This window comes from Chiroxiphia lanceolata, chromosome 2, assembly GCF_009829145.1.
Source record: "Chiroxiphia lanceolata isolate bChiLan1 chromosome 2, bChiLan1.pri, whole genome shotgun sequence".
In the NCBI taxonomy this organism is placed as follows: Eukaryota; Metazoa; Chordata; class Aves; order Passeriformes; family Pipridae; genus Chiroxiphia; species Chiroxiphia lanceolata.
In genome coordinates this window covers 119,507,992-119,535,392 of record NC_045638.1, presented here as the reverse complement: position 1 = coordinate 119,535,392, position 27,401 = coordinate 119,507,992, and the positions used below count along the sequence as shown (strand labels likewise).

Here is a 27,401-nt window from a genome sequence, read left to right as displayed (position 1 = left end):
CACCAAGCAAACAGTGTTTGTTTGTTGATCAGGGTGAATTATATTTAAAAAAAAAACCCCATACATTCAGCAGGAATTATGGCTCATCATCCCGTTTCAGAATGAAAATAACGCAAAGGAAACTTTAAGGAATTCAGATCCGCCTGGAAATATCTGGAAAAACTGCCGTCCAAGGCAGGCTGGGAGTGTGCTGGGGAGTTTCAGTAGTGCTGTCCACAGATGGCATTTTTTTCCTTCTCCTTCTTTATACCTTCCACGTGTCCCCTGTGTGACGAAAACCCGAAAATTCTGGCTCTACACCCATCAAATCCTGGGAAAATCAAGTTCCTTCTCCCTACACTGTACAGATTGTGTGTTAACTGTGACTGTGTTGAGGTTGTGAGATAGTTCCAGGGAAAGGGAAAGCCTGGAGCTTGGTCTCCGTGGTTTCACCTTGCTTGGAGGCACTCTAGACAAACTCCAGGTGGCTGTCAGCTGGGACGTTGTACCGAGCTTTGTGCTCCTCAAAGAGCTTGGACAACTCATTCAGGTATTTCTCGTGGACTCGATCCACTTCCTCCTCAGAGGGTTTCTGCTTCTTCTGCACTGGGATTGGCTTCCCAACTGGAAAAGAAGCACAGGCATTAAAGAGGAGCCAGTGGCAGGCTGTCTAAACACACTTGCAGTGGAGTTGCTTCCACTTTGCCCAGATTAAAGTTTTTACGAATCGTTTGGTTTTTGTTAGGGATCAAGTGCCCCCTTATCTTAAGATCACATTTAATTCAAGGTAAATCTGAATGTTTCTGGAAGACAAGAATAAGCACCTTCCTGTCTCCCAGAGCCAGCAGGAGCAGGACCAGGTGCCTGCACGGGGCAGGGGGGGTCCGTGAGGCTCCTCTCGTGCTCTGGGCTCTTGCTCAGATTGTGTTTGTCAGGTGAGGGAGGGTTTCACCACCGTGTAACACAATCCCTCACCCAGCTAAGGGAGAGCCCTGGTGATACTGCCCGGCCCATAAAACCATTGAGAAGATGCAAACAGGTCGTAATGCCATTAGGAGTAATTGCTGGCTGTCAAACTGAATCAGTGGGGTGAGCTCCAGCCTTTCCAAACAGTGGCTCTGGCTGGATTAATCCCCCGCATTAATTCCCCGGGTTCACCTGGCGTGGGGTCTTTGAAACCGGGCAAAAGTTCTTCAAAACCAAAGGTCTCCTGAGCCGTGGTCTCCCAGGGGCCTGGGTGTGTGCCAGGGCTCCGGGGAGGGACTCACCCACGGTGCAGATGGGGCGCCGGTAGGGCACGAACCCGAAGCTGTACTGGAAGATGCCTCGCGCGTGGAAGAGGGGCAGGGAGATGCCCATGACCCGCTGGAGCCGGTGCTGGATCCACCTCAGCCAGGAGCCCTTGGGGTTCCACACCTGGTCGAAGAGGTCGTTCTCCCCGAAGGAGAAGGCGGGGACCAGCGGGGTGCTGCGGCAGAGGAACCCGGGTTGGGACTGTCAGGATCAGCCCAGCCCGACCCAAACCCCTCCATTCCCGTCCCACACCCCCCATCACCCCGCCCAGAGCCCCCCCCCGTGCCCTGCTCACCCGTGCTGGATGGCCAAGCGCACGAAGCCCTTCCTGTTCCTCAGCAGCAGCGTGCAGGACCCCGGCCGGGCATCCAGGGCCTCCTGAGCCCCCCCGACGATGATGGCCAGCAGGTTCCCCCCCCCCGGCCTCTGCAGCACGTGGGAGGCACTCTCCTTGTCAGAGGCCACGAGGCCTGGGGGACACAGAGGGGTGAATGGTGAGATCTGTCAAACCCACCCCACTGCTGTGCTCTGGGTGTTTTTCCCCCCGTTATCCATCTCTGGAGGGGTACCAGACACTTCATTTCCAGGCTTTTCCTGCTCTTTGGCCCCCTGAAAGGTGCTGGGTTGGTGCACAGCCCTGCTGGGTGAACACACAATTATCCCTTTGCTGTCTGCCTCAGAAGGGAGTAATGAGGGGGAAAAAAATTAGGAATAAAATAAACTGAGAACTAACTGCACTAAAGCCCCAGGGAAAATCTGTTTTGGTTTGTTGGCAAGTGAAACCATGTCCAATCTCAAACCATTCTAAAGTCAGGGAAACATTTGCTTTAGGTCAAAACGTGAATTTCAGTGGATGCTGCTGATTTAAAGTGGAATGTAATGAGGGATTTGGTCCCTTGATGTTGTTTACTTGCGAAAGTTAGAAGTCTCTAATTCAGAAATGACAGAGCGACATTGTTTTGATTATCTTTAAAAAAAAATAAAATCCTTGTTTCAGGGGCTGAAATAATTTGCAAATTAAAACTTCTTCGTGAAATGGATTCAACGGACCTGAAAATGAGCTAGGCACCAAACTCCTGCATCACAGGGATTAAACCTTCCCTTGCCTGGGTTACACAACTCTCTCCCATCTCGCTGTTTTGATTCCTCACCGTCCAGGTAAATATTTTTTCAGCAGCAGGAGCCAGAGTTTCTGTGCAAAACAGGGTGATGGATGCCCTGGGGTCCGTCAGGTGGAACTGGATGCCTGTGTTCAGTCTGTTGAATTCTGCCCACATTCAGCTGGAGAAGTGGCCGTGCCCAAGCCCGCTGGTGAGAGATGGAGGCCATCCTACCAGCCTCTAAACATCTCTCAAAATTCCCTTTCCCCTCTCCCCATTTCATTTTTACCTATTCCATTTCCTATTCCTTTTTGCTGCTACTCCTTCCTCCCCTGCCCCGTCATCCTGCAGCAGCACGAGCTGCTGTTTTCATCCTCTCACCCTGCAAGCAGCAGATACTCCTGCTCACAGTTTGCCCTGGGTTTTGCTGTGGCACAGCACCTGGATGTGATGCCCTGAGCTCAGAGACCGTCTGTGAAGAAGTGGAACTACAGAGATAACAACTAGGAGGGCAGTTTGTAGCTTCAGGGTGTTTTTGGGGTGCCAGCTGCAGTGGCTGAGTCCATGCACGGGGTCCCACCGGCCACAGATGGGGGAAAACAGCCCCTTGGCTTCTTTTCCCCTCTGTGTTCCCACCCCCCCAGCCGTGCTCCTCACCTCCACTCATCAGGTAGTCCCTGAGGAAGGGCACCCGGAACCACAGGGAGAGCATCATCAGGTGGGGGGTGATGCCCGGGAAGAGCGTGGAAAAGCCCGAGGCCTCCGTGCAGAAATTGAGGAAGGCTCCAGTCGCCAGGACCCCGTGGGGGTGGAAGCCCAGCAGGTAGTTCTGCCTGGGGTCCAGCTCCGTTGTCTTCACCAGCTGGACAGGGGGATGAAGCCAAGAAGGGGCTGTGAGTGGGGGCTGTCACCTCTGGGGGGGAGCATTTTCTCTGCAGAGCAGGTGAGGCATTCCTGGAGGGGCTTCCTTAGCACCCACCACGCCTGCTGTTGGAAAGGGTCCACTGGCCCAACCCCATCCTTTTTCACCCAGCTGTGTTTCATTGCCAGCGTTTCCATCTCCCCCCACCCATGGGCCCAAGCTGACATTTCCAAAGGCCCAGTCCCTCGTGCTGCCTTGGGCTGCTCCAGGTGCTGTTGGGAGCTGGCTTGGCGTAAAATGTCCTCCAATACAATTCCTAATACAAGGCAAAAAAAGTTAAAAAGCAGTGGAATCACCATCCCTAAACGTGTTAAAAAAACACATGGATGTGGCACTTGGGGACACGGTCCGGCGGTGACCTTGGCAGTGCTGGGAGAACAGTTGGACTCGATGGTCTGAGGGGGCTTTTCCAGCCTAAACAATACTGTGATTCTGTGACCACAGAGCCACCACGAACTTCCAGGCAGCTCCAAGGCTCTTGTGCTCAAGCAGAACCAACCCCTGTGCGTTTTTGGGTGTCAGCCCTCCCAGAACCCCCGTCCCCCTCGGGGTGCAGCTGACGGTGTGTGTGCTCTGCCGGAGCAGCCAGAGCTGCAGGTTAATGGTGGGGCTGTATTTCCCTTCCTTCCCTCATGGCTCATTTCCCCCCTGTCCCAAAGCTCTGTTGACTGTTCACATGAGCCCATTCAGGCGCCTGCTCCTAATGAGGGGGTGGACAAACACGAGTCCCCCCCTGCCCGGGTGCAGACCTGTCCAGCAGGAACAGGGCAGATGGCCCAGTCACTAAGTGCCCAGGGCCCCTGCTACCCTGTGCTCTTTTTTTTGCATCAATGTTCCCTGCATTCATCTTCAGCTCCCAAACAGCCCTTCATCTCCGGGTGATTTATGAGCAGGGAGGGAAGGCGAAGGCGCTCGGTGTGTTGGAAACTGCAGCGTTTGTGGCTCTGTGCTGCCCTGGGGAAAGCAGGTCCCCGTTTGGTCACAGTGCCTGCTCACACCTGGATGAGCTGGGCAGAGCTCCCAGAGAAACCAGGGAGCCTGGACAGGGCTGAGAAGGAAATCTGCAGCAGAGGAGAGACTCGGGCAAAGTCTCCCAGGCTGCAGTCAGGCCCCTGGACTCTCACCCTCCCTTCTCCTTCTGGAAATTCTTTAACACAGAAACTCCACCCTCCCTTCGGGATTGTTCCCACTGTCTATTCCCTCCTCCCCTCTCCACCTGCCAGAGGTCAATCTCCATTCCCAGGGAAGTTAATCCCTGACCCTGTCCAGCACCAGGTGCCTTACAGAGCTGGGTTGGGGTGCCAAGAGGTGGGACTGTCCTCCCTCCTGCCTTGCATGGGTTGTCATTCCCACACCCTCTGGAAGGTACTTGCTGCTCTGGGCTTTGTGGGTGAGTGGAACATTCCATAATTGTGCAAGGACTTCAGTGTCCAGCCAGGCCAGTGTCACACGTGTGAGCACCTCACTGAGCCAATGCCCGAGCCCAGGTCAGCCAGAAGCAGTTCCTCATCCCCCAGGTTCCAGGGGTGCCCAGTTCCTGTGTCTGGCGTGTGTTCTGAAGGCAGAGAGCTGCAGCAGCTCGGGGCTGTGCCCTCCAAACCCAGCCATGGGGGTTTGACTTCCTCAAGCTGCCCCCTGGCACGGTCAGGGTGCTGCCTGGTGTCCTGGCTGCTGCCAGCAGTGATGATCCCTTCTCAGAGGTGCCATGAGGCCTTTTGCATCCCAGATGGGGGGTGATCTTGGCCTTCCTAACAAATCCTAATCATTTAAGTTGGAAAGCCCTCTAAGATCATTGAGTTCAACCGTTCCCCCAGCCCTGCCAAGGCCACCACTAATCCATGTCCCCAAGTGCCACATCCAAAGAGCTGTTTAATTCTTCCAGGGATGGGGACTCCACCCCTGCCCTGGAAAGCCTGTGCCAGGGCTGGACAGCCCTTTCAGTGCTGAATTTAAGTTTGGGCTTTGAAGGATGAGATCTATTTTGTGCTTCATCGTGGAAAAAATATCTTGATAGCTACAGTTTTTCAGGGCTTGCAGTGATTGCTCTGAAACAGAAAACTCCCCTTATTCTCTCTGCTCAAATATGAGTCCAAGACACGGGTGAAACCCTGTCCCAGTTCCTCCAGCTCCTGAGTGAGACCTTCCCCATGCACTGCCAGCCGAGTCAGGGAGCTGCACATGCAAACTTCCAGGAGCCCCGAAAAGAGCCCATGTCCTGGTGAGGATCTCAAGCAAATTAATCCAAATTAATTTTAAACTGGATTAGTTAAATGGCATTAACATCCCAAGTAGATGCTCTTAGATGGAATTAAAGTGCCCCTCATTTAGTATTTGTTTTCTTTGGGTTCTAATTCATTTTGGAGGGGAATTAAGCTAATTGGAGTTAGGGCTTCTGAGTGACTTTACCAGCCCAGGAGTTCAGCACTGCTTTACCCAGCCTGATTTAATTCACCCCTTGAGATGTGGCTGGGATTTCCTATGGACTGGACTGTCGTGCCCCAGGCCATGGGCAGGCAGAGAACAGGCAATTCCCTGTGTGAGGCTGGGCACTGATGCCTGAGGAGAGGGTGGTGAGGCCCTGGCACAGGTTGCCCAGAGAAGCTGTGGCTGCCCCTGGATCCCTGGAAGTGTCCAAGGCCAGGTTGGCCGGGGCTTGGAGCAACCTGGGCTAGTGGGAGGTGTCCCTGCCCATGGCAGGAGGTGGGACTGGGTGAGATCCATGAGGATCCCTTCCAACCCAACCCATCTGTGATTGTCTCACTCATCAGCCCACAGCAGGCATTACTGATTATCTGTTCAAACCTACTCTGGCCCAAGGAGATTAATTTTAAACCCTTTGGTATATTTTACATGACATTATAGTGCAGCTGAGCTCAGATAGGTACTGGAATAAGAGAATCACAGAACCATTAAGGTTGCAAAAGCCCTCTGAGACCATTGAGTCCAACCATTCCCCCAGCACTGCCAAGCCCACCACCAACACATGTCCCCAAGTGACACATGCACACAAGCTTTTAAACAACTCCAGGTCAAATCCAGGCCTATCATGAGGGTGTATTAAAAAAAAAAAAGGACTAGAGCAGGGTTAAAATGCAGGGAAATGAAGCAGAAGTAACTCTCCTGGGCAATGCATTTGGATTCTACCTGCTTTCTTCTCATCCACTTCTTAAAAACACCCAAACTCATTCAGGTCCTGCCTGACCCTTTGACTCCCAAACCATAAACTAAAATACAGCCAGTTCCAAGGGGAGCAAACCCAGCAGCAAAGTGGTTCCTGTGCAAGGGTGGGCTGGGCAGAGGGTGCTCCTGGCACACAGCAAGGGAGCACAGCTCAGCTCCACACTGCCCACCACCCTGCCCAGACAGCAGTGCTCAGCCCCCACAGCAAACACACCCAGGGGTCCCTCCAAGGCACCCATTAAAGCTGCATCCCAAACCGTGGTGTTCCTGTTTGCTGCTGGGATTGGGGATGATCAGGAGCCACGTTTAATCTTCCCAGGACATCTAATTCTCCAGGGCTGAGCAAACTCCATCCACACACAGTCACAGCCCCTGGGGTGCTGGGGGCCAGCCTGGTTGGTGTCCCTGGATCCCACTTCTTGTGCCCCTGCTCTCACTGGGGCTTTGGGCAAGTGGGGGGGTTCCCCTGGAGAAGAGAAGAATCCAGGGAGAGCTGAGAGCCCCTTGCAGGGCCTAAAGGGGCTCCAGGAGAGCTGGAGAGGGACTGGGAACAACACAGGGAATGGCTTCCCACTGCCAGGGGGCAGGGTTAGGTGGGATATTGGGAAGGAATTGTTGGCTGAGAGGGTGGGGAGGCCCTGGCACAGGTTGCCCAGAGAAGCTGTGACTGCCCCTGGATCCCTGGAAGTGTCCCAGGCCAGGTTAGACAGGGCTTGGAGCGACCTGGGCTAGTGGAAGGTGTCCCTGCCCATGGCAAAGGGTAACAAACAGATGCTTTTTAAGGTCCCTTCCAACCCAAACCATTTTATGATTCCGTGATTCCACGACTGAGAAAATGTTTTGGGGAAATACCATTATGTGGTTGCTTGGTTAAAAAGCTCTTTTTATTACGTTTTTGTCTTGTTTTCTGCTGTCCCTTTGCGGAACCCTCTCTTGTTTTCTCCCAGATCAGAGTGGGGGGAAAAGGCTCCACCGAGCTACCCCTGCGAGCAGCAGCCAAACCCAGTCCCGCGCTCCCTCTACTGGTCCTGCTGGTCCTCCAGCCAAGGGCTGCGGCGTTCAGGAGAGGCTCTGCCTGTCCTCACAAAGGGACGGGACAGCGGCCACCGCCGGGCTCAGCCGGCAGCTAAATTTTAGCAGAGAGGTTGGTGCACAAGTGGTGGGTTATGGCCACAAATAATTTACGCGATAGGTATTGCGTGTAATCGTTGGAGTCGTGTATCTCACGGAGTCACTGCGTGGTTCGGGTGGGAAGGGACCTGGGAGAGCCCTTCTGCTGCACTGCTCGGGTTTGAGCCGACCCGTGGCGGCTCTGAGGCAGGACCGGGTGCTGCTCCCTGCATCCAGGGGGGTGCCAGATAAAGGGTAAGGGCAAAGGGCAGCCACGGGCTTGGGAGTAAGTCACACAGCGTCACAGAAGTTCTCTGGAAAGAGCAGCAGCTCTGCGAGGCTTGCCCAGTGCACACCCAGCTCCCCCCACCCGTCCCCTCCCTCGGCACCAGCACCTCTTGAATTTTGGTCAAAACTTGGCCCCGTGTCCACAGGGTGAGCGCTGAGCAACCCGAAGGGCAGGAGTGTTGAGATATAGACATGGAAATATTGAAATACAGACGTGGAAATATTGAAATATAGACGTGGAAATATTGAAATATAGACGTGGAGGACAGCTGGAAGGCAGCGAGGTCAAACTGGTGCGGAAGAGGCAGGTGGTTGAGGGATGGGGTTGTGAAAATGCTGCTCCGCGGTTTTTTCTGGATCTTCCAGTGACCCGGCCCCAGACCCCAAGGACAACGCTGCTCCCCGGAGCGCCGAAGGGCCCCCTGGGCCGGGCGGGCGGCACTTACCGAGATGGGGAAATAGTCCCTCATGTACCTCCAGACGGCGCCGTTCCGCAGGAATTGGACGCGCCGCCCGCCCCTGCTGGGCTGGTCCCGGTCCAGGAGCCACCACACGGCATAGAGGGCACTGAGCAGCCAGAAGCGGGTGAAGAGGAGGGCGATGAAGGCAGCGATGCAGCACGGGGCTGGAAGAGAAGCCAGCGGGGTCAGGAGGGCTTTGGCAGAGGGATGGTTCACTGGGAGAGGCTCTTCTGTCCCGGGATGGAGCCCAAGCCCCCTCTGGGCTTCCTGCTGAGTTATTTGATCAGAGTGAAGGCACCTCTGAGCCAGAGGTGGTTTCTTTTCTACCTGCCCCAGAAATGTGAAGAGGAACCATGATAACTGCCTTATTTTATCCCAAAACTCCTGTGAATGTCCTGTGCTGACACCTGACATTTTGCAATGGCAGCAAACAGGGCACTGTCTCCTGTCTGATTCCCCATTTTAATTGTGCCCTTGATTTAACCCCACATTTAAGATTTTACTCTTTATTGAGTTTTTTCTTATTGATTTTGGACCCTTTCCCCCACTTCTCAGGTTCTCTCTCAGCTCTAATTTGGCCTCCAGAGGATTTTCAGTGCTTTCAACTCGGTGCAATCACGAATTCTATAAGAATGCTCTATTTCATTCTCTAAGACATTAATGACTTGGGACTTTCCCAAGTCATTAGAGACTTTTCTGAGCTGCTTCCAGTCAGTGCTCAGCTTTGACCTCTACCTCCCACCCCCCTCATACCTTGGGTTTTGGCAGGGAACAAGAGGAGAAAAGTCTATGTGCAAACAAGCATCACTTGGTACATGAAATCCTGCCCAAGTCCAAGACTGTCTGTCTGCAGAGACTGGGAAGTGGTGATGGCCACCAAGATGCCACCTGCTAAAGCAGATGCCTTAGAATGTGCCTGGGAAGAGCTGTGTCCTCTCCATCTGTCCCTCTGGAAGCCTTGGTGTTGCTTGGGAGGGGGAAAACTGAGCTAAAAACCAAAACAAAGCACCCGAGTGGTTTGCCTTCCCCTGCCCGTGGGTTACACCACGTGTTATGTGCTTTGTTCTTTTTGGGGTCTCCATCACAGATCCAGCACCAGGACTGAAGGACCCGAGGATGGAGATGCCCTACTCAGCTTCAGCTTCAGCTGTGAGATAGATGCACCCACACCCTCATCCTCTGAGACCTGGATTTCCATCTTTGGGAGTCACCTGGCACCTGTTCTCTCCAGCTCATCTCGCCCTGTCAGAGGAGAGGAATAGGATGCTCTCATTTAAGACCTCCCTGTACCTCCTGTTTGCTTTTAGTTAAGGATAAATAAGTATATTTAGCTCATAGTCCTTTTTTTGGTGATTATTTCCCCACAGCTTTGTGTGGGAAAGCAGAGGGGCTCCAGCCCTTGGAGCATCTCCTTCATGGCCCCCTCTGGTCCTGCTCCAAGTAGGGTCTGATGAGAGCAGAGCAGAGGGGGGGAATGCCCTCCCTCAACCTGCTACTCAGGCTTCTTTTTCAAATGCCACACAAACACAGACTTTGCAACCCTGGAGGAGAATTACACAGAGCATGAACTGCAGCTCCAGGTCCACCTGACAGGCGAACACAACACACAGGCTGCAGTTTCCTGCGCCCAGGAGCCGGGTTGTCAGGGCTGCTGCAAAACCCTGCAATGCCTAATTCTCCCTTTATCGTGCTGTGCAAAGCTCAAAGTACAGTCTGCAAAATGAAGGAGTTGTTCTGGTCCAAATGCACACACTTATCATCCAAGAGAGGCTTTATCTTGCAATTATATAATTATTAATTTCTCCCTCGATTCATTTGCAATTGGACTTTTTTATTTTTCTTTTCTTTTTTTTTTCTGCGGGGCAGAGTTTGGCCACAGTGACCTTCACTCAACCTTAAGATCAGGGTTTTTTTGAGTCCTTTGAAAACCTTTTAGTTCTCCCTGGGAAAGGAGCCCACTACATGTGCCATGGGCAGGTTTTTCCACTAGAGCAGGTTGCTCAGAGCCCCATCCAGCCTGGCCTTGAACACTTCCAAGAGGAATCAGAGGCTTGGAATCACCGTGATCGCCCTGGCACCGTGTGCCCTTTGAGCCAGGCCTGGTGACTGGGAGGGTTCAAAGGCTTTGCTGAGCTGGGTCTGCAGCCTGCCCTGCTCTCCTACCCCTGCACTGGGGTCGTTTGCAGGGGCTCAGCCCTGCACTCCAGGTTCTGCATGGTGAGCCTGGCTGGATGTCCATGCCTGGGTGGATGTGCCTGGCTGGATGTCCATGCCTGGGTGGATGTGCCTGGCTGGATGTCCATGCCTGGGTGGATGTGCTTGGGTGGATGTCCATGCCTGGATGGATGTGCCTGGCTGGATGTCCATGCCTGGCTGGATGTGCCTGGCTGGATGTCCACGCCCATGGAGAGTGGGCAGGAGGGTGGCAGCAGTGCAGCAGTGCAGCAGGCACGGGCACCACCCCCCTGGTTTCAGTTCCCTGCACACAGCCTGGCTGCTCCACACCAGGAGGGGGCCCTGGGCGGTGCTGGGGGCCGGGGAGGTCCCTGCTCCGTGCCCTGCAGCCCATCCTTGCCCTGTGCACACTCCCCAAGCATCTGGCACCTTCTGTCTCCGCGCCCTGGCCGGGAGCATCCTCGGGAAAAGCATCCTCGGGAAAAGCATCCTGGGGAAAAGCGGCAGCCCGGACAATGCCCGCCTGTTGAGGGGGTGTGGGGCAGCGGGGCCGGGCTGCTGCCGCCTCATCTCGCATCCCGCCGGCAATGAATGAGCCCTCGGCCCGTGCTTGGCTTCTCCAGGGATGTATTTGCACAACCATGGCAACAGCTGCCTGCCAGCAGCGCGCGGGGAGCTCTGGCCAAAGGGCTGCGCCAGTGCCTGGCAGCGCTGGAATGGGAATTTCAGGAGCCCTTCCCTGGCAGCTGCAGCAGGAGCCTGTCCCCGAGACAAAGGAGCAGCCGGCAGCTCAATCCTGCCTACGAGAGGCCTGAACTCTGTGCCCGAGGGTTATAACAGTGCCAACGGGGATGTCTGGCAGCTCACGGGGTGAAATGAAGGGTATCCCTTGGCATCGAGCTTTTGCACTCGTTAAACTGGGAGGTTTTGGGTGGAAAGGTCCGGGCTTGAAGAAACTTTGTGAAACGAACCAAACCGGCTGGAATTGCTTCCTAAGGTTTGGTTATCTGGTTTCAGATTGTATCACAGAGAAACCCCAAAATCAAAATCAAATTGTTCCAGGGAAAGGTGGTAAACCCTGAAAGGTTAGCCATGGAGGAGGAGTGAGGTTGGGTCTCATCCTCATCCATTTCCTACAGCATTTCCCTGCAGGAGGTCGAGCCTGTGTTCCAAGAAACTCCACAGTAACCTACAGCCATGGAGGATTCCCTCCTGGCCACGTGCTGTCTTTCTGCTGGCTCCAGAAGTCATTTCCTTCGCTGGAAAATCAAGTGCCAGCTTGTTCCCAACACCAAGAAGGGAAAAACCTCAAGTACGAATCGTTTTACTGGAAAACACTGTGAAAGCTCCATAAGCCCCAGCTGCATCCGTGCCGGGAATGGGGATGTGTTGTTGTATCCCTTGTTAACACTGCGGCCACATCTCTGCTGCATCCCATCCCATCCCATCCCATCCCATCCCATCCCATCCCATCCCATCCCATCCCATCCCATCCCATCCCATCCCATCCCATCCCATCCCATCCCGGCACCACGGAGGGAAATGGGGGTGCAGGGACAGAGAGGGAACTGCAGAGTTGGGACTGGCCAACAACTGCCCTCCCACAGCAAAGGAGGAGCTTTACACAGATCTTATCCCAGATTCCCAGTTGGCGTAACAATGGGAAGCTCTGGGATGTCACCTTCCAGCCTGGCTCCCGCAGGGCTGTAAATGGCCCCAGACAGTTTGCGCTCCCTGATAACCCGCCTCTGATGCTCCCATCTCTTCATTTCCCTAACAATCGGAAATTCCGGGATGTCACCTCCCAGCTTGGCGCCTGATGGGCTGTAAATGGCCCCCGAGTTTGCCCTCTCTGCTAACCTGCCTCTGGCTCTCCCATCTCTTTATTTCCCAGTGCATCCCATCCAAACCTTCCATCAGCACCCGATGCCCTCCACACAGCACCGAGTTCGCCCGGGTCTCAGTTTGCTAATGTGTCTCTTCCCTAAACCTGCTTGGGCTATCTTGGAAAAACTTCCTTTAGGGATGTGCAGGGGCGCCTCTATGGAGTGAAGTGTCTGTTCCCAGGGCTGCAAAGGCGAGTCCCCAGGGCTCTTCCCCTCCTCAAGCACGGGAATGCTGCTTCCCACACTTATCGCCGAGCGGGGCAGCACCTTAGACAGGGAAAACACTGAACCTAAAGAGCAGGAGGAGCTGAAAACCCCGCTCAGGTTTGGATGCTCCGTAAGGTCTGTGGATATTCCCATGCACAGGTAGGCAGCCACCCACCCGGGTGCCACCGTGCGCTGAGCAGGGGGTGGGAAGAAGCCAAAACCACTGGCACAGGTTGTGCAGAGGAGCTGTGGCTGCCCCATCCCTGGAAGTGTCCAAGGCCAGGCTGGACGGGGCTTGGAGCAACCTGGGCTAGCGGAAGGTGTCCCGGCCCATGGATGACCTTTCGTGTCGCTTCCAACCCAAACCGCTTTGGGATTCTGCGGAAGGCTCCTCAGAGAAGGAAAGGGAGACGTGTCTTACCCAGCCCCAGGAAGCTGAAGACCCACTGAGCCACGGCCGCCGTCTGGAGCCTCCTCTGCAGCGGCACCGAGCGCGGCGCGAACTCGACCTTCATCTTGGGCTCCGCATTCGCGTCTCGGGAGGAGGAGGAGGAGGAGGAGGAGGAGGAGGAAGCGAGTGGCGAATGCAAAGTGCAAAGTCGCCCGTCAATGTTTGCTCAGTGTTACTGTACAGGGGGTTGTGCAATGTACAGTGGCGCTGGTGGCTGCCCCCAGCACCCTCCGCGGGCAGAGAGGGACGGGCACGGCCGGGAGGTGGCCCCAGCCTGACACCAAAGTGACTCACCGCGCTCTTGGACGGGCACCAGTTCCTGCTTCGGCCACCCAAATGGGAAGTAAACTCCGTTCAGGGCCCGGTCCCGCCTTCACCTTCCCTGTCTCTCTCAAATTTTGCCATATTTGGGTGCTGGTAGAGAGGAGGAGGCACCTGTGCCTGTGAGCCAGGCTTGGTTTTCCCTCTGCCCCTACAAACCACCCCGTGCACCCCGATCCCCCGGCGAGCTTTTGGGTTTCACACAGCAGGAAGGACAAGCACGGGCAGGTCACTTTTATTTGCGGGTGATGTGATGAGGATGGGTTTCCATCTCAGCCGAGGAGGTGGGGAGACAACAGAAGGGTTTTCATTGCTCAGCACAGGGTACACGAGCAACCTCATGCCTCTGTCGGGACACGGATGATGGATGGATGGGTGGATGGATGGGGCAGACAAGTGTCCACGTGCATCTTTGCACGCGTTTATGTGGGTACAGAGAAAGGAAATCCTCCCTCCCTCTGGCATTTCCACCCCCAAGCAGGTGCACAGTCTGAGCCTCAGCCTCAGTGCCAAGAGCTGCAATTTACTGCATGGGAAAAACAAAACAACAACAACAGAAAAAAGCAAAACACACAGAAATTTGGGAGGAAAAAAAATCCTCAGGGAACTGACAAGCCACTCAGGTAAAACAAAGAAGTCGTCTTGTGAGAGGCCTGGCTGTAACCAGGATACGGGATAATACCGGGAACAGGCTGCACTGAACAATGAGCCGATGAACTGCAAAGCACCGGCCGAGTACAAAAGGCATCACTCGCTTGTCTAAGGGGCATTTCAGATCCCCAGGGTCGCCGCCGCCAAGAATTACGGAACTAAACCGAAAACAACCTTTGGCAAAAGCAAATCAGGGATGTTGACCGAAAAATAATCCCTCCCCTTTGTCAGGCCCTAGGAAGACGTTGGGGGTACGAGGGATTTACATCTGTTAAACTCCATTTTCCCCAATCACCAGAACAACAGGGCTCTGGTGAAACCCCAAGGGATCTTTTCCTAAAGACACCGGTTGCTTTAATTGAGCTGGAAATGGTTTAGATTTCGCTCGAATCTCTCCCCACCCTTTGTGTTCTGCAGCTGATGTCAGGACCCTGCAAAGGAGGTTTTTAACTCTTTCAGCACTGTTGCCTGGAGACGGGATGTTTCCTGGTGAGAAACCGTCAGTGATTTCCAAAATGCTCAGCAGAGACCTGCGGGCCCGGGGCTCCCGGTCTTCCTGGGCTGGGCAACCCCTTCACCGTCAGGGAGGGGGTGGTGGGAGGGGTTAGAGCGGTTGTTACAGAGAATTCCTTCCCCAAAAGGGCTGTCCAGCCCTGGCACAGCTGCCCAGGGCAGTGGTGGTGCCCCTGTCCCCAGAGAGATTTAACAGCCCTGTGGATGTGGTGCTTGGGGACATGGATCAGTGGTGGCCTTGGCAGAGCTGGGGAAGGGCTGGACTCGGTGGTCTTAGGGGGTTTTTCCAACCTAAACAATTCTATGACTCTGAAAAGCCCTGGCAGGGACATATCTGGTTCAGTGATGGTGTTTTCCATCCAGTCTTGTCCTTGTTGGAACCCAGCCATGCCAAGGAGCTCTTTTGGTTTTTGTTGGTGAAAGGGGCCACACACCTGTGCCTTGGGGACACCCAGACATGTGGGAAGCATTTTCTGCTCCCAGAAACGTCAGGCTAAGCCCCAGAGCAGTTGTGTTGCTTGTTCCCAGAGCAGCTGTACTGCAGAGAGTCCCAGCTCTTTGCCTGTGGTTTATTATGACAGGCACAGCCCCATGCTCCGGATTTATTATTAACAAGTCGGCTCCTTGGAAGGGCTGACCAAGGAGTGAAGCAAGGCTCAGCTGGGTAATAAATATTTATGAGCTGCTCTGCTGTGGTTATGTCATTTGCTTTTTGTCTTTCTACTTTCTTAAATTAGGAGAGAAAAATACCTGCTAATGGAGGGCTTTGAGATCCCCTGCCTAAATTAGAGGGGGATCACAGAACTCCAGACAGACAGGAGGAGCTGGGAGAGATGCATCTCATTGCTGAGCGCAGATAAAATTGAACCTGTGACTTAGAATCACAGAATCATTTGGGTTGGGAAAGCCCCCTAAGGTCATCAAGTCCCACTGTTCCCCCAGCACTGCCAAGGCCACCACTCACCCATGTCCCCAAGTGCCACATGCACGGGGCTGTTAAATCCCTCCAGGGATGGGGACTCCCCCTCTGCCCTGGGCAGCTGTGCCAGGGCTGAACAGCCCTTTCTGTGAAGAAATTTTTCCTAATTTGCAATCTAAACCTCCCCTGGCACAACTTGAGGCTGTTCCCCTTCATCCTGTCCCTTGTCCCCTGGGAGCAGAGCCTGACCCCCTCCCCCAGCTCCCCCCTCCTGTCAGGGGGTTGCAGAGCCAGAAGGTCCCCCCTGAGCCTCTCTTTTCCTGCTTTTGGGAAGGGCAGAGCCGTGTCTGAGGTACTGAACCAACTGAGCAGTAGGTGACATGCCCAAACACTGAGCCCTGATATCCTATACCCTGACACCTCAGTCAGCCTCCTTTCCTGACACACCCAGCCACTCACACATGGGGGGCTCCCACCACATTCCCCTTGGCTTTCCCTTCTCGGTTATTTATAGCCATTTATCCAATCTCCCACGGCTTGCATTTGGTCTGGGAACATTAAGTTCCTTTAATCCCTCAATAAGTCGTCCCCTGTAATCCCTTTATCAGTGCCTCCTGCGACTCCACTGGGCAACGTCCACCTCTCCTCATAAACCCTGAGTCAGAGCTGGAGGCTTTGCAAGTCAGCACGGTGGGATGTGCCCGGGAGCCTTCCCGGGCTGTCCCTGGAGAGCTGGCCAGGCTCCAGGGGGAGGGCTGGGAAAGCCTGGCCCAGAGGATGTGCGGGAAGCAGCACAAGGAGCAGTGCAGGGCACAGACAGGCTGCAGGGCACGGACAGGGTGCAGGGCATGGACAGGGTGCAGGGCATGGACAGGGTGCAGGGCACAGACAGGGTGCAGGGCATGGACAGGGTGCAGGGCATGGACAGGGTGCAGGGCACAGACAGGGTGCAGGGCATGGACAGGGTGCAGGGCATGGACAGGGTGCAGGGCACAGACAGGGTGCCAGGACACTGCACAGCTCCAGGAGCTGTCCATGGCTCCCTGGCCAGTCCCCACCACATGTGGACCCTGTGGGACTTGGTGCCCCAGCAGTAGAGCTACAACTACCCTTCAGATCAGTGCTCCTCTCTTCCAGTCACACATAACCCCCTTTCATTTACCCTAAAGCCTCTCAGTTATCCACATGCACTCCTAGAGCTTCCCACCAACCTAATTTACCCTCCAGCGGGCAAAATTATCAGAAGTTGACTGAAGGTATCTTAGTGGTTGTCCCATGGTTTCTCTGTGTCCCATTCCTTCCTGACCCATCACTCCTCCAGCAGTGTCTCCCCTGCAAGGTCCTCCTTCTCCCCATCACCCCAAACCCACGTGATGCCTTTGCACCAAGCCTGGTCTTTGTCCCTCCCCAGCTCTGAGTGAGGGTGTGGGTGTGACAGAAGCCCACTTCTGCCTGCTGGGTTTTTTGGCTTTGATTTTTGGGGTTTTGTTGGTTTTTTTTTTTTTTTTTTCCCTTTTAATATAAATTCTTTCAAAACACAGTATTTCAGATTTTACTACCTGTTACAAAACCACTTCTTCTGAAATCTGGCTGTGTTCTGCCAGTGGTTTTCATCAAAGAAATTTCATGTCCTTTAGAGCACTTGAATTATTGGTCAAATTCTTCTTTTCATGCATTTCAATTATTCTCTTTATGCAGCACTCTGATATGGATTTGCTTTGGCTCCTGTCCCATTTGGCCCTGAAACACTCTCCCAACATACATGAGTCATAAGGAGAGCTGACAAGGAAAACGAGAACACCCCAGGCAGAACTCCATTCCCAGAAGTTGTGTGTGATTATAAAATGATTTAAGATGTGAAGAGGCCACTAGAAATCCTCTCTAAATTGTCCCCCGCAGTGTTGTCATGTTCTCCTGTCCCCGGAGGTCGGTGCTGGGCACAGGAGCAGCTCAGAGCAGCGTCTCCAGCGCAGGGACAGGTCCTGCAGAGCAGAGGGGTTATGTGGGACAGCCCTGATGGGGCAGGGACAGGTCCTGCAGAGCAGAGGGGTGTGGGACAGCCCTGACGGGACGGGGACAGGTCCTGCAGAGCAGGGGGGTGTGGGACAGCCCTGATGGGGCAGGGACAGGTCCTGCAGAGCAGAGGGGTGTGGGACAGCCCTGATGGGACGGGGACAGGTCCTGCAGAGCAGGGGGTTGTGTGGGACAGCCCTGATGGGGCAGGGACAGGTCCTGCAGAGCAGGGGGTTGTGTGGGACAGCCCTGACGGGACGGGGACAGGTCCTGCAGAGCAGGGGGGTGTGGGACAGCCCTGACGGGGCAGGGACAGGTCCTGCAGAGCAGAGGGGTTGTGTGGGACAGCCCTGACGGGACGGGGACAGGTCCTGCAGAGCAGGGGGTTGTGTGGGACAGCCCTGACGGGACGGGGACAGGTGACAGCAGTGCCGGGGAGGAGAAACGCGGGTCAGTGGAGCTTTCCTGCACCTCACTGAGTGTTGTGGTGAACACCCTTCACCGGGGGGCTGCTGCTGTGCTCCAGGGCTGGCTTTGGAGCTGGAGTCTGCCCTGCCTTTAGCCCCTGGAGCTGATGCTCAGGTCCCCCTGTGCTGGAGGAGAAAGGCTCCTAAGGACATGTGGGGTCCCTGCCAGCCCTACCTTGTTGGGATTTTCGTTTTCTTTGCGTTCACTTCACTCCGGCGTTTGTTGGTGCTCCCCCGGGAGCGATGGGAGGAGCTGCCATCCCCTCCCTCCGCCCCTGGTCAGGGATCAGCCGGGAGCCTCCCTTTGAGCCTCCCTACCACCCCGTGGGGTTTGTTCCCTAAATAACCCCACCTTCCACTCCTGTAAGGTCCTGCACTGAGCTCTGCCACACCCTTTGGGCAGGATTCTGGTACGGTCTGATGTTGTGATGTCCTTGGCCACCCCAAAACCAATGTCCCACCACGTGGCCTCACACGGCCTTTTCCCAGAAGAGGCTGGAACAGGAGAAAGCAATTCCTGCTTCCTGCCATGGTGGCTGTAATTTAAAAACAGAGACATTTTTATTTATTTAGCTCCCATCCTCTCTGAGAGAGGTTTGCAGCCAGCACATCAATTCCACTGATTAGAGCTAATGGATTTTGCCTGACGATGCTTTTCCATAGCTGATTCCTGCAAGTGAGTGAGCAGCCATGCTTCAGGATGTATATATACATATATATAAATAACCAGAGATTTCACTGCAGGAGACACCAAGCAATTTTTTTTTCATTCTGCAGCCTCTAACACCACCCAGGTCTGCCTGCTGCCTGCAGAGCAGCAAAGGCTCCTGATGCTGCAAAACCTTACCAGGCAGGTTTGCCCATGTCCTCTCCCAAAAAAAAAAGGAAAGGATGGTCAGGGCAGGACTGGGCACGTGAGAGGAGCCCAGACTGGCTGCAGGTGAGGGATGCTCAAAGAAAGGTTGTGCACAGGCCAGTCCCCAGCCCCCAAATGGTGCGAGGTGCTGTGCACACCCCTGGGACACACCTGAGTTCCAGAGTGGGGGCTGTTCCAGTGGGTTCACACGGGCTGGGATCCAGCAGGAACACACTGATATCCCAGAATCACAGAAATGGACAATGGTCTGGGTTGGAAGGGACATTAAAGACCATCCAGTTCCACCCCTGCCATGGGGACACCTTCCACTAGACCTCACTGGGCAACCTGTGCCAGGGCCTCCCCACCCTCACAGCCAAGAATTCCTTCCCAATACCCCATCTAACCCTACCCTCTGGCAGTGGGAAGCCACTCCCTGTCCCCAGTCCCTCTCCAGCTCTCCTGGAGCCCCTTTAGGCCCTACAAGGGGCTCTCAGCTCTCCCTGGATTCTTCTCTTCTCCAGGTGAACCCCCCCAGCTCTCCCAGCCTGGCTCCAGGGCAGAGGGGCTCCAGCCCTGTCATCATCTTAGTGGCCTTCTCTGGACTCATTCCAGCAGCTCCATGTCCTTCTTCCCACATAACTTCCTGGGCAATTAATTTCACTAATAGTTCTTTGTGCTGCAAACCCTGAAACAACAACACAGATTGAATTCAAAAATGTTTCCTGTAGGAAAGTCCACAAACATGTGCAAGACCTCTGTGGGCAGCAGATCCCAGACCAAGGTCTACGTCCAGCCTGGGAGATACTGAGGAGCTTCCCAAACCTTTAATTATTATCCCCAGTTTTAATTGCCCTAGCTGTAATGGCAGAGGTGATACAATCCCAGAAGACAAAGCAATGGCTGTGTATGAACACCCCTAGTTGCTGTTTATTTATTCCCTTTCCAAAGGCAGCCCTTTGATCCATTCATCCCCAGCAGTGAGGGCTCCAATCCCATCCATAAAATGAGCTTCCACAATTTGCCTACAGGTGAGAATGAAATTAAGCAAATCCGGGCAAAGACAAGCAAAAAAAAAAACCCCAAACCCAACAAACCCAACCCCCTCAGGGCCCAAGGATCAATAAGGGGATGCAAAGTGTTGTATTAAAGGAACAATCCCGACAGGAATAATCCTGCCTTTCACTGCACTCCTGGCAGCTGCAGCCACTGATGGGTGGGAATTGTTTCTTTCTCGAGGCAATTCCGTGTTCGAGTGTGTGGCTTTCACTGGGATCGCTGCTTTTGTTGGAGTCCTGCTCCCGGTGGGAATGCTGGCAGTGCAGGGAGGCTGGGAAAGACCCGGGAGCTTCGAGGGAGGGGCGTCTGCACAGGATTGGAGCAGGAGGGGATGTGATTTGGGTGTAAATGGACTTTATTGGCATCAGGGAATACAGAGAAGGGAGGAACAGAGGGATGGAGGGAGAGATGGAGGGACAGAGGGAAAGTGGGATAGTGGAATGAAGGGATGGAGAGATGGAGATATGGAGGGATGGAGATATGGAGGGACAGAGGGATGAAGGGAGAGATGGGGAGATGGAGGGATGGTGGAGTGAAGAGATGGAGAAATAGGGGGAAGGAGGAAGGGGTGGGGAGAAGGTGGAGGCAGAGGGTTAAAGAGGATGGAGTGCAGGGTGGGATTTAGGGTTGTGAATCCAGCCTGGGAACAGGATTTTGCAGGCAGCCCTCAGCCGGCCTCGCTGCAGGAGCAGGGTGGGAGGTGTTCTGCTTTGGGTTTGCAGCTGCAAGTCTGCAATGAAATGGGGAAGAAATGGGCAAAAGGCAAGAATGAAATACGTGTATATGTGTGTGTGTGTGTGTCTGCACACACGTGTGCACACGTGTTTGACTTCAGCCACAAATCCCATCCAGGGAGGGGAACTGGGAGCAGCAGCTGGTGCTGCAGCAGCTCCTGAAGGATCTGGGTGTGCATTTGCACACGTGTGTGCACAGGGGGGTGTGTGGGGCGGTGTGGGCGTGTAGGTCTGTGCACACATGTGCTCGTGTGTCCATGTGTGTGTGTGTGTGTGTGTGTGTGCACGTGTGGGTGTGCAAACACCCGCACACGTGTGTGTATGTGAAGGTACAACTGCATGGCAGCGTGGATGTGTGGCACGTGTGTGCGCACGTGTGTGCAGGTGTGAGTGTGCACCCCTGTGTGAGTGTGTACAGGCACACGTGTGTGCAGGTGTGAGTGTGCAGGTGTGAGTGTGCACCCCTGTGTGAGTGTGTACAGGCACACGTGTGCCTGCGAATGCACACACACCCGTGTGTGTCTTCACCTGTGTGTGCAGGTGTGTGTGTCTGTCCAGTTGTGTTACCCCGTCCCCCCTTCTCTCAGGTGTGTGCCCAGGTGTGTCACACACCCCCCCCCCCATCTCTCAGGTGTGTGTCCAGGTGTGTCACACACACCCTCATGTCTCAGGTGCTTGTCTAGGTGTGTCACACCCCCACTCCCTCCGTATCTCAGGTGTGTATCTTTCCAGGTGTGTCACCCCCCCCCCCCCGTCTCAGGTGCCTGTCCAGGTGTGTCACACACACAGAGCCATGTCTCAGGTATGTGTCCAGGTGTGTCACACATGTACCCCAATGTCTCAGGTGTGTGTTCAGGTCTGTCACACCTCCCATGTCTCACGTGTGTGTCCAGGTGTGTCACACCCCCCTCATCTCTCAGGTGTGTGTCCAGGTGTGTCACCCCCCCCCCCCATGTCTCCCGTGTGTGTCCAGGTGTGTCACACACCCCCCCATCTCTCAGGTGCCTGTCCAAGTGTGTCACACACACTCCCATGTCTCAGGTGTGTGTCCAGGTGCAGGTGTGTCACACACCCCCTCCATGTTTCAGATGTGTGTCTGTGTGTGTCACTCACACCTCCCATGTCTCAGGTGTGTGTCCAGGTGTGTCACACACACAATCCATGTCTCAGGTGTGTGTCTTTCCAGGTGTGTCACACACACAGAGCCATGTCTCAGGTATGTGTCCAGGTGTGTCACACATATACCCCAATGCCTCAGGTGTGTGTTCAGGTCTGTCATCCCCCCATGTCTCACGTGTGTGTCCAGGTGTGCACACACACATCCCCATGTCTCACATGTGTGTCCAGGTGTGCACACACACAGAGCCATCTCAGGTGTGTGTTCAGGTGTGTCACACCCCCCCCATGTCTCAGGTGTGTGTCCAGGTGTGTCACACCCCCCCCATGTCTCAGGTGTGTGTCCAGGTGTGTCAACCCCCCCTTCCATGTCTCAGGTGTGTGTCCAGGTGTGTCACCCCCCCCCCCCCATGTCTCAGGCGTGTGTCCAAGTGTGCCACACACACATCCCCATGTCTCAGGTGTGTGTCCAGATGTGTCAAACCCCCCCCCCCCCCATGTCTCGGATGTGTGTCCAGGTGTGTCACACCCCCGTCATCTCTCAGGTGCGTGCCCAGGTGTGTCAGACATATACCGCAATGTCTCAGGTGCGTGCCCAGGTGTGTCACACTGTCCCCCCCCCATGCCCGTGTGCAAGCCCCGCCCCCCGTGCCCCGCCCCTCCAAGCCCCGCCCCGCGCTGCCCCGCCCTACGCGGTGTGGGCGGAGCGGATCGAGGAGCGGATCCCGGCGCGGATCCCGGCGCGGATCGCGGCGATCCCGGCGCGGTGCCGGTGCCGCTGGCGGTGCGGGGCTCGCGGGGCCGCCATGGCGTGGCCCTGCATCACCCGCGCCTGCTGCATCGCCCGCTTCTGGAACCAGCTGGACAAGGCGGACATCGCCGTCCCGCTCGTCTTCACCAAGTACTCGGAGGCCACCGAGCATCCCCCCGCCGCCCCGCCGCGCCCCGCGGCCCCCATCGAGACCCAGCCGGGCGGGGAGGCGGCGGCGGGCGGGGAGCCGGGTCCCGGTGCCGCCCGGCCCGGCCCGGCCCCGCACGGCCCGGCCCCGCACGCCTCGCCCCCGGCGGACTCGGTGATGCGGCACGACTACAAGCCCTGGAAGGTGCAGCGGCCCGAGCCGAGCTGCAAGCCCAAGAGCGAGTACCAGCCCTCGGACACTCCCTTCGAGAAGGAGACGCAGTACCAGAAGGATTTCCGTGCCTGGCCCATCCCCAAGCGGGGCGACCACCCCTGGATCCCCAAACCGGGCCCTTCCCCCGTGCTGGCCCTGGACCGCGCTTCCCCGGAGAAACCGGCGCAGGAGAAGCGGCGGAAGGTGCACATCGCTCCCGAGAAGAAGGAGGAAGACCCCGAGGCGGAGGATGAGCATCCCAAAGCGGTGCGGGCCGGGGACGGGAGAGACAAGGGTCGGAAGAAGGCGGAGGAGGCGGGCGGGCAGCCGGCGGAGCCGGGCAGGGGCCGGGCGGCCGCCGATGCTCTCAACAGGCAGATCAAGGAGGAGGTGGCGGCGGGGGTCAGCTCGTCCTACAGGTGAGAACCCCCCCGTCCAGACCCCCAACCTGCCGACCCCTCGCCAGCCCTTCTCCGGTCCCCCTTTGCACGTCCCCGGGAGGAGCATCCCACCCTGGGAGAGAGGCTGTGAAACATTCCGGGGGGGGTTGCACATCCCCCGCCCGGGGTGGTTGTCCTTAAAATTCCCCCCCTCTCTGGGGTCGGCGATGGGGCAGTAGATGTTGTGCAGGTGGTGAATACACGGACGCTTTCTGTCGGGTGGGTTGGCAGGAGGTTTGAGTGTCTTTGTGTATGTGTGGTCCCTCCCCCCGCATCCCAAAATCCAGAGACACCCGCCGCCTGGGATTTCCGCGGGGGGAATGTCTGGGGTCACGTCCCCGGGATGTGCGAGTGGCCTCTGGTCCTTTCCCAGCGCATCCCTGGATGTCGCGCTGCAGCCGACCCAAAGGAGCAGCATCCCCAAGGGGCCCACGCGCGGGTGGGGTGCCCCACGCGCAGGAGGGTCCCGGGAATCGTCCCAGGACGGGCACCCCCGGAGACAAAGCATCCCGGGGCCGCAGGACACGCATCCCAGGCCGCTTGGGTGGGGCAGCCTCGGATGCTGCCATGTTTAACGCGGCGCGGGGGGGATGACACATCCCCGTGTCCCCCCCAGCCAGACACGGGTGCCCTTATTTCACCTCAAACAAGAGACCGGGTTTGGGATTCGGGGCGCGGAACTCCTCGCCGCGAGCCGCTGGTGTTGTTTCTCTCCCGGTGAAGGGGTTGGATGTGTTGGGAATGCAAAACAAAAGTGACGGGGCGGCTGCCCTGCACGTACGTTTGCAAGGAGGGTTTGCGGCGGTTGTGTTTTCCAGAGCTTTCCTTGGCAGAGCCCACCGCTGCCGAGCCCGGGGTGGAGGTGGCAGGGAGCAAACGCGGGGGTTGTGGTGACAGAAGTGTCATCGCAGCCTTTTTGCTTCTCCCTGTGGCCGCGCGAATGCCGGGGTGTCTGTGCCTTTGAATGATTGATTTTCCTCCTTGGGGAGGTTTAGAGGTGACACCCAGCCATCAAACAGGTGGTACATCCATGCAGATCCGAGCTGAAGCTGGGATTTGACTCCCCTGTCCCACCGATGACTGCGTGGCACAGCAGAGCTGACAGTCACCTCCTGTCCCTCACCCCTGAGTGGTTCAAGCAGTGAGATTTTGATTTTTGCTGTCGCTCAGCATCAGCTCTGGCTCTCCCTGGGGATGTGAGTGGTGCTGGAGGCTCAGGAGCATCCAGGTGTGACGGTGCTGCTTGGCTGAGACAGGAGAAAATGGCCAGGGATTTTCGGGGGCTCTGTTCTGCAGGGGTGGAGTGTGTGGGAAAAGGGTTTTCCAGGAGTGACACAGCCCTTTAATCTGCCGTGGCCAGCTGGGGGCTGAGGCTGGGCTTTTTGTCTGCTCACCTTTGCAAGGGCTGGGCTTGTGCTGGGGATGGCAGGGCTAAAGCAGAAAGCTCTCCTGGAGCTGGGGAGTTGTTGTGATGCCTCTCTCCCACTGCTGCAAAGGATAATTGGACTTATTTACTTGCACATTTAAATGCAGATTGCTCACCTCCCCATCCCTCCAGTCTGCTCCAGCAAATTCCTACAGCGGTTGGGTTGGGGTTCCTCCCCAAGGAAAGGGTTGGGTCAGCTGGGATGTCAAATCTAAGAGGAACTAGAGGGATTCAGCTCTCCTTGTTGTTGCTCCTTGGCTTTCAGGACACCCTTAGGGCTTCTCTTTCCACTTGGGTCCTCATCTGCTCTCCCATTCCATGTTTTCCTTCCTTGCAGCATATTGCAGGAGGAGTGTTTGCTCTGATGCTCAGCCCTGGAACACAAGCATCTCTTCATTAATGCATAAGTGATGTTGTGGCTAATTGTTCTCATTTTCTGTTCAAATTAGGCATCTCTTAAGTGTTGTTTATTGTTTGGGTTCTTTTTAAAAAGCCAAATGCTCCAAATCCTTGTTACTACCAAGGGCCTGGCTGCTCACACACTGGGTGGGTGTTGAAACATCTCCAGGGTTGGAGGCTCCACAGCCTATCTGGGCAACCCTGGGGGCCACCCAGCAGCCCAGACTATCTCCTGGTGACTAGGGAGGAGCAGGGATGGCTCACATGGGGTTGGTTTGTCTCCTGGGCTCGTGCAGGGATGGGCTGGTGCTGCTGGCCAGCAGCAGAGAGCAGGGCAGATTTCCTTACAGTGCTCTGCCACCGCTGCACATCAGCGTAATGTGACACTCCAGGCCTGGCAAACAATTCCTTGGTGCAGCCAAAGAGCACACTAGGGGTGGGTTTTCATCTCCCTCTATCCCCCTGGGCATTATTTCCCTGTGAGAGCATGGAATGGAGTAAGCAGCCAGCCCAAGGTCATGGGGGGAAGTCCATGCCAAAGGGAGCAATTCCCTTTTTTAACCTCTGTGTACCAAGGCAGATGAATATTGCAGAGCCCATGTGAGCTCCTGCCAGGTCTGCCCAGAGGGGCAGAGCAGAGGTGGTGCCTGGTGGAGGTGTCCATGGAGGATGGAGGCTCCTCCCAGCCACAGGGATGATGGATTTGTTTGAGCCCAGAAGCCTTTGGAGAGGCCAGAGCAGCAGTGGGTGTCTGCTGGAGACTGCCTGTGCTCAGGGATCCTGCAGAATAAGCAGCATTTATGTGTATTATTTATTATGTGTTTATATTATTAAAAGTCTTTTTACTATTTATATATTTATTTACTCATTAACTACAATTTGGCCACCCCCTGGTGGATGGAACCTTTTCTTGTTCAGTTCTCAGATGTCTTGTAGGAGGATCTGGTGGCATCACGGGGGGCTTTGTCTGTACTGGGCACAAGGGTGACCCTGTGACCCCAGTTGTGCAGTGCCTGGGAGGGGATTTCTCCCCCTGGAAGGGATGGGCAGAGCTCTTCTCCCTGCTGGAGTTCACCCTGGGGGCCTGGGACCAGAGAGAGCAGGTGACAAAATGTGCAGACAGCAGCATTTACTGGGGATGTGGGAAAATTAGAAGCACATCTGGCAAAAATGTAATAAGGAATGAGTGAATATTTTATATTTTTTGTCTGGAAAATATGGAAAAAGGCCAGAATTAGGTGTTTCTTGGGTGTTTTTTCCCCTCCCCTCCTTCTTCTTCTTTGTCTTGCATTCTTCTCCTTTTGTTACCTTTATTTCCTGAAGACAAAAGATATAAAAGGGAGAGGAAACACTTCACCCCCTTCGCAGAGTATCAAAATGAGTGCTAAGGCCATGAATTTCCCCCAGAGAAGCAATATTGCCCAAACTAGGTTTCCAGTTCTTTACCAAAGCAATTAGTTTTTTTTCTCCCCCACCAATTTCCTCTCCTGGCAGAGAGGAAGCAAAACAATAAAGGCTTCCGTGGAAAATTTTTGGTCTGGCCCTGGTATTAATGAATTGCCTGTTGCTAAGGTTCTGTCATTCATCTCAGAGCCTGGAGGTACAGAAGATGTGGAGCAAATGAGGATCTGTAGTAGCTGTAGAGATGAATGAGTCAGCACCGGGGACTGGCTGTGTGGGTTTGGAAGGCACGGAGGAGATAACCTGGGGAGGGATGTCCAGGCAGGAAGGCTGGAGCAGGACACACACAGGCAGGGAATTTGGGCTCCACCACTGTGGCTGTGGGCATGTGGGGCTGGAAGGACCTGACAAGACCAGCTGGTGCCCATCCCACTGCAGGGAAGGGGGTGATGCATTGAGACCACACCAGGCTGAAGCTTGAAATGACCCAGCAACGTGTGGTGGCACCCAGAGCCCCCCTGCCCTGGGCTGATCCCACAGCAGGGCAGGAGGGAATTCTACCCCCTCAGGGGAGACCCCCCTGTAGAGCTGCTCCAGCCCTGGGAACAACAGCACAAGGACCTGGAGCTGCTGGAGAAAGTCCAGCAGAGATGCTGCTGGAGCCCCTCTGCTCTGGAGCCAGGCTGGGAGAGCTGGGGGGGTTCACCTGGAGAAGAGAAGGATCCAGGGAGAGCTGAGAGCTCCTTGCAGGGCCTAAAGGGGCTCCAGGAGAGCTGGAGAGGGGCTGGGGACAAGGGGTGGAGGGACAGGACCCAGGGAATGGCTTCCCACTGCCAGAGGGCAGGGAGAGGTGGGATATTGGGAAGGAATTGTTGGCTGGGAAGGTGGGGAGGCCCTGGCACAGGTTGCCTAGAGAAACTGT

At 55.5% G+C, this 27,401-nt stretch overlaps 2 protein-coding genes across 3 annotated transcripts in view; one reads left to right on the top strand and one right to left on the bottom strand.

Annotated features, from left to right (window-relative positions):
* Positions 1-16: 16 nt before the first annotated feature.
* Positions 17-13,285, bottom strand: MOGAT2 (monoacylglycerol O-acyltransferase 2). The gene is made up of 6 exons (XM_032679338.1): positions 13,023-13,285; positions 8,319-8,497; positions 3,030-3,234; positions 1,568-1,742; positions 1,248-1,447; positions 17-603 (listed from the first exon to the last, which is right to left on the bottom strand). Exons 1-6 carry the CDS (start codon positions 13,114-13,116, stop codon positions 449-451), a joined length of 1,008 nt encoding a protein of 335 aa, XP_032535229.1. The 5' UTR covers positions 13,117-13,285; the 3' UTR covers positions 17-448.
* A 9,179-nt stretch (positions 13,286-22,464) lies between these two features.
* Positions 22,465-27,401, top strand: part of MAP6 (microtubule associated protein 6) — a 32,750-nt gene continuing 27,813 nt past the window's right edge. For both annotated transcript variants that reach the window (XM_032679901.1, XM_032679902.1), the window contains exon 1: positions 22,465-23,232. In XM_032679901.1, coding sequence (XP_032535792.1) covers positions 22,508-23,232 — 725 coding nt within the window. In that variant the 5' untranslated portion in view covers positions 22,465-22,507. The remainder of the gene's footprint in view (positions 23,233-27,401) is intronic.